The sequence below is a fragment of the Falco biarmicus genome, chromosome 4 (assembly GCF_023638135.1).
Source record: "Falco biarmicus isolate bFalBia1 chromosome 4, bFalBia1.pri, whole genome shotgun sequence".
NCBI classification, from domain to species: domain Eukaryota; kingdom Metazoa; phylum Chordata; class Aves; order Falconiformes; family Falconidae; genus Falco; species Falco biarmicus.
This window is the reverse complement of record NC_079291.1, coordinates 67,753,527-67,764,976: the sequence shown is the minus strand read 5'-3', so window position 1 is coordinate 67,764,976 and position 11,450 is coordinate 67,753,527. Positions and strand designations below refer to the sequence as shown.

Sequence of the window (11,450 nt, the reverse complement as noted above, 5' to 3'; positions counted from 1 at the left end):
CCCCGCGGCGCTGCCGGTGCGCCCGGGCGGGGCGGGGCCGCGGGGGGTCCCTCCGCCCCCCGCCCCCCCCCCCCGGCCCCGCTCCCCCCGGCAGCCGCCCCCGGCAAAAACTTCCGCGCCCCCCGGCCCCGCGCCCCGCCCCCCGCCGCACTCACTTCTCGCGGGCCTGGCCGTCCGAGGGCACGCCGGAGCCCTTGCCCTTGGCGTACATGCTGGGGCGGCGGCGCGGCACCGGCTGTCAGCGGCCCCGGCCCCGGCCCCCGCTGCCCCGCCGCCATCCCGGCCCGGCCCGGCCCCGGCGGCTCCGGCCGCGCGCCCGCGGGGGAGCTTGAAACCGCCGCGCCCGGGCCGGGGGTCCCCCGCGCCGCCCCCCCCGCGCCCGGGCCCGCAGCGCCGCCCCCCGCCCGCGCCCGCCGCGCTTAAAAGGGCGATGGCGGCAGGCGGTGGGGGCCCGCGCAGGGGGGGGGAGCGGGGGGACGCGGACACGGACACGGTGGGGCACGGAGGCGAGGGTGGGCTCAGAGGCGGGGGCGTGGGTGCGGACACGGAGGGGACACGGACGCGAGGGGGAGGGCATGGATGGGGAGGGGGGGCACAGACATGGAGGGATAGGACTCGAGTGGGCGGGGTGCGAAGGGGACAGGGGCACGGGCACGAAGGGGGGGGGCACAGACACGGAGAGGGACACGGGCGTGAGTGGACACAGAGGGACACGGATGAGAGGGGGAGGACAGGGATGGCGGGGCGCAGACACGGAGGGACACGGACACGAGGACATGGATGGGAGGGGGGGCACAGACACGGAGGGACACGGACACGAGGGGGTGGAGACAGGGGCACGGGCACGAAGGGGGGGGCACAGACACGCAGAGGGACACGGGCGTGACGTGGACACAGAGGGACACGGATGAGAGGGGGAGGACAGGGATGGCGGGGGCGCAGACACGGAGGGACACGGACACGAGGACATGGATGGGAGGGGGGCACAGACACGGAGGGGACACGGACACGAGGGGGGTGGGGGGTGGAGACAGGGGCACGGGCACGAAGGGGGGGGCACAGACACGCAGAGGGACACGGGCGTGAGTGGACACAGGGACACAGACGTGAGGGGGGAGGACATGGATGTGAGGGGGGTGGGCACGGGGGGGACACAGACACGAGGGGATGGACACTGGGGAAACGAGGGGTGGGCGGTGGGGGCACATGGACACAAGGGAGCGGACGTGGAGGCGTGGGGGTGGGCACGGACACGGAAGGGACACCGACACGAGGGAGCGGGCACGGATACGCAGAGGGACATGGATGTGAGTGGACACAGGGATGTGGATGCGAGGGGGGGGGACATGGATGGGGGGGCACAGACACGGAGGGACACGGACGCGGGAGGGTGGATACGGACACACAGAGGGACAGGGACATGAGTGGGCAGGGGGGGACACAGACATGAGGGTGTGGGCGCGGACACAGAGGGACACGGACAGGAGGTGGGGACACGGGGGGGACACCAGACGTGATGGGGGTGGACACAGAGGGACACGAGGGGGTGGGCACGGACACACAGGGACACGGACAAGAGGGAGGGGACACAGGTGCAAGGGGCGTGGGCATGTAGGGACACGGACACGGGGGGGGGGGACACGACACATGGACCTGGGTGTGAGGGGTGGACATGGCGGGACACGGACACGAGGGGGCAGGACAGGGACACGGCGGGCACAGAGGGACACAGGTGGGGGGTGGACATGGAGGGACACGGATGTGGGGACTTGGACACGGCGGGGCAGGTGGTCTTGGGGGACACAGGACGCTGTGGCAGACACGGGCACATGGGAAGGGACACGGACACGGGGGGATGCAGACGTGGGGGAACACTGGGATGGGGACACGGCCACACACCCACGCACGGAGCCCTCCCGCCCCAGCCCTGGGGTCCCCTCTCGAGCAGGGGGTCCCTCCCACAGGGCGCCGCAGGCAGAGCCCCTGGAGGTGCTGAGACCCCCCGGGGGGCCCGATCCTGCCTGCGTGGGTTAATTCCACCAATACCCTCATGGAGACCCTGAAAGCCACCCCCCCGCCCACCGCTTCATGGGGCCCCCACGATTGTGCACACGTGTGCATGCAGCTGTGCACGCATGTCCGTGCTGCCGGTGGGCATGTGTGTGCACGTGTGTGTGCTGTAGGGGGAGGGGGTGCGTGTGTGAGCACCCGGGCATATGTGCGTCTACATGCATGTGCAAACATGTAGCATCGTGTACGTGCGTGTGCCCACACACAGCTCCGGGGGGCTGTGGCAGCTGCCGGCTCGGGTGTTCCGGGGGGCACTGCGACCGCAGTGTTTGGGGTCCCCTGGCTGGGGCTGATATGTGAGGCTGTGGCGATGCTCAGCACCGTGCTGAGCGCAGCCCCCGCCACCCCCCCCCCCCCCCCCCCCCAGCCCTGAGCCCCCCCCCGGGCTCCCCCCAGGTGCTGTGGGCAGGGGAGCAGCACCTGGGGGTCAGAGCCCCGCAGCACCCCAGGAAAGGGTCAGGGGCTGGTGGTGGCCAGGGGGTGCTGAGGCGGGGGGTGTGCTGCCCCCCCCCCCCTCCCCGGCCCCCTGCTGGTGACAGCTACACCCTAGCAGGGGTGACACCGGAGGGTGGGACCTGCCTGTTCCTCTTCCTGCACCCAGGCAGAGGCAGCTGGGAGCGCAGGCGAGTTGGGCTGCTGGGGCCAGCGGAGAGCTGGAAACCACCCGCCAGGACCCGTGGGTGCCACCCTGGGTGAGAGTGAGAGCACGGGTGGTGCCAGACTGGGCTGCACTGGTTTGCACTGGGAGGGGGAAACCGGCATGCTCAGCGGGAACGGGGGGCTGCTCAGGTGGGCTCCTGCTGACACCCCCCCTATTTCCCACCCAGGGGAGCTGGCGGAGGGGCCATGGGGGCACCCTGTGGGCCCCCCATCCCCCTGCTGCTGCTGCTGCTGCAGCACCCCGTGACCCCCCACGACCCCCGCAGCCCCCTGCTTCCCCGCGCTGCCCACGGCCTCGGCCGAGCTGGATTCTGGCCAACAGCAGCCGGCAGTGCGCCGAGCTGGACTGGGGCCCCCTTCCAGCAGAAGAGCCGCTTGTGGCTGAGCCATAACGGCATCGGCGCCCTGGAGCCCCTCATCCCCGCATCGGGCCGGAGCTGCTGGAGCTGGACCTGTCCCCACAACCGGCTGCAGGAGCTGCCACCCGCTCTTCCTCAGCCGAGCGTGGCACCTGCGGCACCTCCAGCTGCAGCACAACCAGCTGCGGGCAACTGCCCGCCCGGCTTCTTCGCCAACGCCACGGCTCTGCAGATCCTACGCTTGGAGGGCAACCCCCCTGCCCCGCCGTGCCCCCCCACCGCCTTCCAGGCCAGCCTGCAGCTCCTGGCTGTGCCGTGCCGCTGCGACGTGGTGGGCACCATCCTGGCACCCTGCACCTGCTCCGGGTGCGCGGCACCCCAGTGCCACTGCCTCACCGCCCATCACAACTTCGTCAATGTCACCGATTTCCACCGCCAGCAATGCCGGCACAATGTGGGGCTGGTGGCCGGCCTGGCCGGGGCTGCCGCTGGTGTGGCTGTGCTGGTGCTGGGCACCGCTGCAGTTTGTTACTGGCGGAGGAAAGCAGCCACTGGTGCTGCCAGTGTGGGGTGGGGTAAGTGGGAGCCCGCCGGAGCCCACGGGCAGCCCCGCTACATCAGCCGGGCCATGGAGACTGGCACCACCGATGCCACTGCTGCGCTGGACTATGAGAACGTCTTCGTGAACCCCTGCACCGTGCCGGCCGCCGCGCCAGGCTGGATGCCCGGGTGGCAGGAGGAGCAGCACAGGTGAGGCTCCAGCACAGGGACTGGCTGCTGGGCGCGACCCATCCCCTCCCCTGCTGTGCTGTACCATGCCACCTTGCCCCACGCTATCCCATGCCATGCCATGCCATGCCATGCCATGCCATCCCATCCCATCCCATCCCATGCTGTGCCATCCCGTGTCACCCTGTGCCATCTCATCCCATCCCATCTCGTCCCGTGCTGTGCCATGCCATGCCGTGCCATCCCATTCCATGCCATGCCGTGCCATGCCATGCCATCCCATTCCTTCCCATCCCATCCCATGCTGTGCCGTGCCATGCCGTGCTGTGCCATCCCTTCCCATGCCATGCTGCCTGGTGCCATGCTGTCCAGTCCCGTGCATGCCATCCCTCCCCACCCCACCCCACCCCGTGCCACCCCGTGCTATGCTACCCCATGCAGTGCCACCCATGCCACCCCACGCTGTCCCACCCCACCATCCCCAAGGCCCAGGCGCTTGCCAGGGCTGAGCCCTTTCCCCCCACCCGCACCCCCCAGAGCCCCCCCATGGCGTTTGCTCCCCCATTAGGGACCAGCCACCCTGAGCCCCCCCCCTGCCTGGGCACGGTGCGGGGTGCCACCCCTCTGTCCCCCCCAGCCCCCAGGTCCTGGAGGACGACGATTATTTCCTGGAGAGCGAGGCCAGCCCCAGGGACCAGCCCATCTACGCCAACACGCAGAGCGCCAGCGAGGACATCTACATTGTCCCCGACAAGTGAGGGGCCGGGGGGGCCGGGGGGGTGAACCTCTGGCTCCCGCTGATGCTTCTCCCCAGGACTTTCCCTGGTGCCCCCGCAGCCCAGAGGGGACGGGGCTGGGTGCTCCCCATGGACGTTGGCTCCATGGATGTCCCCATGGTGGGGACAGGGACACATGTGGTCCCCACACACACATCCTGCTAGGGACGCCTTTTTCAGGGGTGGGTGTTTGTGACACCCCCCCAGCCCCCTGCTTCTCCCCGGTTCCCACTGTAGGGTGAGGGCTGAGGGCCAGAGCTTCCTCCCCGGGGCCCGTGGCCTCTGACCACAGGGACACCTCAGCGCAGCATCCGCCGCCATCTGGCCTGAGCGGGGCCCTGGGGTGACCATGGCGTTTGGTTCCTCTTCCCCTTTCGGCTGCTGATGGAGAGTGTCAGGGTGCACGTGCCCTTGGGGACATGCCAGCAGTTGGGGACTTCTGGGTACTGTGACCACCCTCCGCGCTGTCACCTTCACCCCTCCTTTTTCCTGCTAAATCTGCCCGTTTGGGGAACAAAAGTGAAAGTCCCTAATTTGAATGCTCTTGGCAAGATCCCCGAGCCCCACGCTGCCAGGCTGTGCACCCCGAGGGGACCGGCAGCCTGGGGACATGGGGACCCCACGGCTTGTCTGGGTCCCCTGAGCTCTGACCCTTGTGATGCTCCACCATGCCCCATTAAATGGTTTAATTACCTTAAATGACCCATGTATCTGGTGGTCTGCTGGGAGCCCTGGGCAGGACATGGTGGAGGGGGGGGAGGGGCTGCCCCAAGGCTGGTGTCACCCCCGGGCTGGATCGGTCCCTCTGGCAGCAGTGGGGTGGCACCAGCGGAGCAGAGCCAGGGTTCGTTATCTCTTAATGGCACTGACAGCCCCAATTAGGGGCGTCAGGAGCTCTGGGGTGTCTGTAAACATTAACCTGAAAGAGCTGAGTGAGGTGGGGGGTCCCTGGGGAACCTGTCTGCAGCTTAAAAAGCCTGTGTCCCCAGAGCGGGGGTCCCAAGGGACCAGGACCATCAAGGACAGGTCCCAAGGACCCTCGAGGATAGGTCCCAGAGCCCGTGTCCCCAGACTGGGGGTCCCAAGGGCCCTCAACGGCAGATCCCCAGAGCCTGTGTTCCCAGAGTGGGGGTCCCAAGGATCCAGGACCCTTGAGAACAGGTCCCCAGAGGGGGGGTCCCAAGGGCCCTCAAGGACAGGTCCCTAGAGCCTGTGTCCCCAGACTAGGGGTCCCAAGGGACCAGGACCATCAAGGACAGGTCCCCAGAGCCTGTGTCCCCTGTGTCCCCAGACTGGGGGTCCCAAGGGACCAGGACCATCAAGGACAGGTCCCCAGAGCCTGTGTCCCCTGTGTCCCCAGACTGGGGGTCCCAAGGGACCAGGACCCTCGAGAACAGGTCCCCAGAGCAGGGGTCCCCAGAGTGGAGGTGGCTGAAGTCCAGCTCCCTCAAGTCTCTGTCCCCAAGAGTGGACATCCCCATAGCTTGTGTCCCTCAAGCCCTGGTCTGCAAAGACCCTGTCCCCAGCATCGAGGTCCCCATATCCCACGTTCCTCAAGCCCAGGTCCTCACCAGGAGCTGCCAAGGGGCCGGGCAGCCAAGGACACCCCCAGTACATGCTGGAAGAGGGGACAGGACAGAGAGGAGCTGTGACCAGCAGAGCCACCCTATCCAGCTGTGCTGAGTCCCTTGGGGACACGGTGTGGGCCACACACCTCTGCAGCGACAGAGCCCAGGGGAGCTGGGGTTTCCCCCACCCCTTGGTGCCCGTAGGGTTCCAGAGCCGGAGGTACCTGGAAATCGGGCAGCAGCATTCCGGATGGATGTCCCGCCTGGCGGGGTCAAGGCTGTGCCCAGCACCCACCTCAAGGACACAAACAACTCAAAGGTCTCTGGGAGCATCGCCCAGGCATTACTCACCACCGGCAGCAGTGGCAGGGAGGGGATGGGGCTGGCCCAGCCCCGGAAAACCATAAGGATTTACTGGCAAATCCATATGGAGTCAGTTCCCGGCCACTTGCAGAGGGGGAACTGAGGATCCGAGCTGTGGGACCCCTGGCCAAAGGTGACCCGGAGACCCCCAGCTGGTTGTATGGGAGGTGCAACCAGCATCCCTGATAGCATCACCCTGTTCATTTACATTATTACTTTATTTCTGTTTTATAGAAATATACTAAATACAAATACACACACACACACACACAAAATCTTTCCTGAAAAAGTATTTTGTTATAAAAGACAATAAATTAGCAATAAATAAGAGGGTGGTATAAATAAGTCTCTAAGCAGAGAAGAGACGGTGCTCAGACCTGGCGTGGGCTGCAGCCACCCGGGGACACCCACCCCCACCCATTTGGACTCTGCCTGGTGGGAAGGAGCCACCAACCAAATAAAATATGGTTTTAAATAAAGGAAGAGAGGGGGAAATAAGTTACTGTGGCCTGTGGAGGGGGGTTCACTGCCAGACACCCTGGGGTTGAGCCAGACAGCGGAGCCGGGGCCAGCACGGAGGCATTTTGTGCCACAGGGTCTGGGTTTTGGGATGCCGGATCTGCTGGGAGATGGGCAGGCTCTGCCCCATCCGGCTGGTGACGGGTCCTGGGCTGAGCCAGAGGCGATGCCGTCAGGCACAGTGGCACCTGGTGACCAGCATGTCCTCAAAGAGGGTCGAGACCAGCCTGCCCTCACCGTCGTAGTGCATCAGCACCATGGGGTCGTAGCCGGCAGGGACACAGCAGGGCGGTGGGGTGGCTTTGGAGAGGGAGTGCATGCGGGCTTTGATCTGGGCGTGCATGCTGGCGGGCTTGTAGTTGTGGGGACAGGAACCTTCGCAGAACCTCATGTAGTAGCTGTTGGGGGCAATGACCCAGTCCGACCAGCCGATGTCCTGGAAGGAGACCTTGAGTGACTTGAGGCAACACTTCCCATCGCTCTTCCTGCACTCTTCCTCCAGCCCCCGAGCTCTCCGGGCCCCCCGACCTCTGGTCTCATGGGTCTCCACCTCCAGCACCAGCGTCTCGCCCCCCATGGTGGCCAGCAAGGCTGAGACATTGGCTGTGAAGGCCAGCTCCAGGTGCAGGGTGTCCTCAGGACCAGCAGCCCAGGGCCGGACAGCTGCCGTGAGGTCCAGGCTCAGGGTGTCACGGTCCAGCTCTTGGCTGTGCAGGAGCTGGGGGGTCCCGTGAGCCCCCCCCAGTGTGTAGATGTTGACCTGAGGGGACACGGAGGCATCAAGTAGGGACATGTCACGGGAGGACAGGGATGGCTTGAAGAGTTTCAGCTCCGCCTGCACCACCTGGAGCTGCCGGTGGAAAGCCTCCGTGCGGGAGAGGAGGAGATGGTAGCGGTAGGGACCACGGGGGTCCTTGTCTCCCGGGGGGTCCTGGTGTTCCCAGGGGATGTCCAGCCAGCGCAGCACTGCAGGGACAGGAAGGGCAGCTGGTGTAAGAGACAGCAATCCCCCCCGGCGGCCAAGGCTCGTGACCAGCTCCTGTCAGGCAGCCAAACCGCTGCCTCTGGGGAATCACCCAAATCCTGAGGGATGCTGAGGCCAGGGAGATGCGGCCCCATCCTCAGCCCCAGATCACTCGGGACCCACCATCTCCAGGGACCACCCCCCGACCAGAGGATCTTGCTGAGGGGCGGCAGCTGGTACCGAGCCGGTGCCCCAGAACCTGTTGGGGTGACCCCCACCCCCCACCCTGGCTGTCCCCTCCCCAGCCCAAGCAGCAGGAGCTGAATACTTTCCAAAATCCCGCCAGATCCAGAGGAAACCTCAAATAAGGCTGAAGCCGGGGCACCTCTCACCTCCCCTCCGCTCACCCCCAAGCCACCTGCAGCCCCGCTCCGAGCACCCACAGCTGCCACTGCGCTGATCAAAGCTTTCATGCCAAATTTCCTGGATTTTGTGATTTTAAGCAAAACAGCTCAAGCTGTGGCTCCTCCCCACTGCTGGGGCAAGGGAAGCAGCTGGGATAAGGATGACCACGGCCGCCGGGATTCATGCCCGGTCATGTCCCGGCACATGCCCAGGCAGCCTGGGTGACATGCCCGAGCAGGGACACACGCGTGTGCGCCCAGGGGACAGGGGCTGTGGGATGCGCAGGGAGCCACGGCCACTCACGCTTGGGGGTCAGGCGATGCAGGCGGCTGGTCCTGGGCACAGCTCCCTCCTCCTCCTGGCTCCGGTTCCCCATCAGCTCAGACACTTTCTGCTGGTACAGCCGCTGCGCTCTCTGGATGCTCTCCTGGTCCAGCCGGTGCCGGATCACAGGGGGAGCGGCCATCCCCAGCCGCTCCAGGATCTGCTTTTTGATGGCTTCCAGCTGGAGTCTGTCCTCATCCCACGCGTGGGGCCTCAGCTCCACACTGGTGAGCAGCAGCAGGAGCTGGAAGCAGGTGAGGGCAGCCCCGACATCCCACAGTGCCCTCAGCATCGCGCAGGCAGCCGGCAGCGCCGGGGGAATTTATCTACAAAACCTCTTGCGCAAAGGCTGGACGCGCAGCTCCCAGCGATGCTTCCAAGGGAATGAATGAAGTGGACCAGACCCGATTTTATAGGAGCCGAACTTTGCCCGCCCTCTGTCCCCCCTCCCTGTCCCAGGCTGCTGGGAGTGCAGAGTAAACACCCAGTAGGAATTTCTCCTCTCTGCCCAGGATGTTGGACAGGAGCTCTGACGGTTCTGGGGTCAGGTGATTTACAAGCTGGTTTGTAGCTGTGGAGGTGAAAAATATGTAATACTTTTTCCTCAGGCACAAAGATTTCCCTTCCACTTCCCGTTCTCCCCACAGATCACTGTGCCAGCCCATGGCTGGGGGGATCCCCCTCGCCTCCCCCGCTCCATCAGTGAGGGGCAAGCGGCCGTGGGCAACGTCTGATGACCTGGGAGGTGGCAGAGCAGGTGGCAGGGGGTGATGGAGAGAGGATGATGTGCAGGCAGGTGAGCACTGTGGGCAGCATCGCGTGCGGCTTGTGCATCCCTGCATCCTCGGCTGCCTTCTCTGTCCTTCACCACGCGGCAGTGCATTACGGCATGGGGCTGAGCCGGGCACTCGGCCCATGCCCTAAAACCCCTCCGAAGCAGAAGCGGAGTGGGGAAGCAGCAGCCGGTCAGCCCGTCTCATACCGGCGCATACAGGGAGGAGGGAGCAGATCAGCGTTGGACCTTGTCCTACCAAACTGGCTGATGACACCACAGCCCAGCTTGTGGCAGCGGCTCCTCCGTGCAGCCGGTGTGGCACGTGCCCTGGGTCCAGTCCTTCCTGAAGCAACCGTGGCTGGGGTTACATCATCCCTGGGAAGTCCAAAGCTGGTTGGGATGGAGCTGGGCACGCCGGGATGGCATGGATCCAGCAGGGCCACGTGCGGTGGGAAGTGCCGTGCCAGACCAGGGCTGCCCGCATGCCAGGGAAGAGAAAACCCACGGTGGGAACAAGCCACCAAGGCTGGAATGGGGCCACCCGCCTCTCGCCTTCTCTTAAGGGATGCTTTGACCAACAAGCGTGAGCAGAGGGATGAGAAACCCCTGGTCAGATGAGGCAACGGGCAGGTCCCCCCGGCGCCAGCCGGGGCAGGCGAGGCCATTCCCAAATGTCCTGAAGTCGAGCCAAGTGCCTGGTCTTTAACCGTGCTCCCACCACAGGATGAACGTGCTTACAGTAATCCCATGATTTGTGGCTGTTTACCCTCTGCTCCTTCTCGGGAGCCAGCCCCAGCGTTACTCCTGCCTTTCTCACCCAGTTTCTTGAGGGGTTGCCTGAGGCAAAACCCAGACCGAGCGTTTCAACCTAGAACACTCGAAAGGAGAATTCTGTCGGCACAAGGAGGAGCGGCGTCACGTGAAGGGGATCGCCTGGCTCCAGCTGTTCTGCTCTGGATCCATCCTTGTGGAGGGATGGATGAAGAGGGGGCAGAGGAGCCCACCCCGAGACCTTGCAACACATCGCCCTGCCTTTCTCTGCCCAGGGCCACCAGCTTGGAGAGAAACCTCACGTGTGGCTCACACGAGAGCATATTTCCACAGGCAGCTGGTCCAGGCATGGCTCCTCAGAGGGTGCTTTCATTCCAGCTGGAGCTGCGGGATCCCTAGGGGTTTTCCAGGAACACCAAGCCCCTCTGTGATCCCCTCTCCCATCCGCTGGGATGATTGCAACCCTTCAGCCCCCCCTCCCCCCAATTCAAGGAAGAAGGGAGAAGGAGCATCACCCCAGGAGGATCACAGACCTCCAGGTAACACCACCCCACCCCCTCCACCCCAATCACCTTTGGGTCCCCAGCAGGTGTCAGCCTGGCCACCAGCACCCACCACCATCTGCGAGGTGCCAACCACGCTCGTCCAAAGCCAAAGCAGAGCTGCGCAGCATGTCTGGGTGCAGGAAGAGGCCCTGACCCACCAGCAATCACATTGCCCAGCCCTTGAGTAAGACCCAGCAAACCCCTAAATCCTGCAGTTCTGCTTTTGCAAGGCATTTTCTAACTGTAGGCGCACTGCGTGGTACGAGCCCCATCCACGAGTGACGCACAGTGGGTCGTGCTCGGAGAGCATCAAAGTTTGCCGAAGCCGGATGTTTTCCCCCAAAAGGCGCCAGCCATGGAAGTTGGAGATTTACAGTCCAGCAACAGCCGTAAAACTTGTGTTTTAAAAGCAGCAGTTGTGAATGCCGAGTGACTTGTTATGAAATATCCCAGCGTGTCCTCACCAGCCTGCAAGATGCGATTGCACAGCCTCAGCTCCAGGCGTAAACAGTATCCCACGTTTCCTCTGGTCCTCGCTGGGCTGTTAGCGCATCATCTTTTGCATCAGAAGGTCAGGTTAATCCAGCGCCTCTTCCCAGCAGGATGCGGGTTTCTTGCCGGT

General features: G+C 64.9%; 2 protein-coding genes across 2 annotated transcripts; one reads left to right on the top strand and one right to left on the bottom strand.

The window, feature by feature from the left end:
* Window positions 1–2,656: 2,656 nt before the first annotated feature.
* Window positions 2,657–5,296, top strand: LOC130148611 (uncharacterized). The gene is made up of 2 exons (XM_056337418.1): window positions 2,657–3,839; window positions 4,456–5,296. The coding sequence occupies exons 1-2, from the start codon at window positions 2,917–2,919 to the stop codon at window positions 4,574–4,576; spliced, it is 1,044 nt and encodes a 347-aa protein (XP_056193393.1). The 5' UTR covers window positions 2,657–2,916; the 3' UTR covers window positions 4,577–5,296.
* Window positions 5,297–6,928: 1,632 nt separating this feature from the next.
* Window positions 6,929–10,180, bottom strand: GDF15 (growth differentiation factor 15). The gene is made up of 2 exons (XM_056337405.1): window positions 8,717–10,180; window positions 6,929–8,010 (listed from the first exon to the last, which is right to left on the bottom strand). The coding sequence occupies exons 1-2, from the start codon at window positions 9,027–9,029 to the stop codon at window positions 7,217–7,219; spliced, it is 1,107 nt and encodes a 368-aa protein (XP_056193380.1). The 5' UTR covers window positions 9,030–10,180; the 3' UTR covers window positions 6,929–7,216.
* Between the last annotated feature and the right edge of the window lie 1,270 nt (window positions 10,181–11,450).

Excerpts from the sequence above, each read along its gene's own strand:
- LOC130148611 (XM_056337418.1), top strand. The coding sequence starts at position 2,917 with ATGGGGGCACCCTGTGGGCCCCCCATCCCCCTGCTGCTGCTGCTGCTG. Across the intron at positions 3,840-4,455 it reads TGGCAGGAGGAGCAGCACAG|CCCCCAGGTCCTGGAGGACG; the intron begins GTGAGGCTCCAG and ends TGTCCCCCCCAG.
- GDF15 (XM_056337405.1), bottom strand. The coding sequence starts at position 9,029 with ATGCTGAGGGCACTGTGGGATGTCGGGGCTGCCCTCACCTGCTTCCAG. Across the intron at positions 8,011-8,716 it reads GCATCGCCTGACCCCCAAGC|TGCTGCGCTGGCTGGACATC; the intron begins GTGAGTGGCCGT and ends CTGTCCCTGCAG.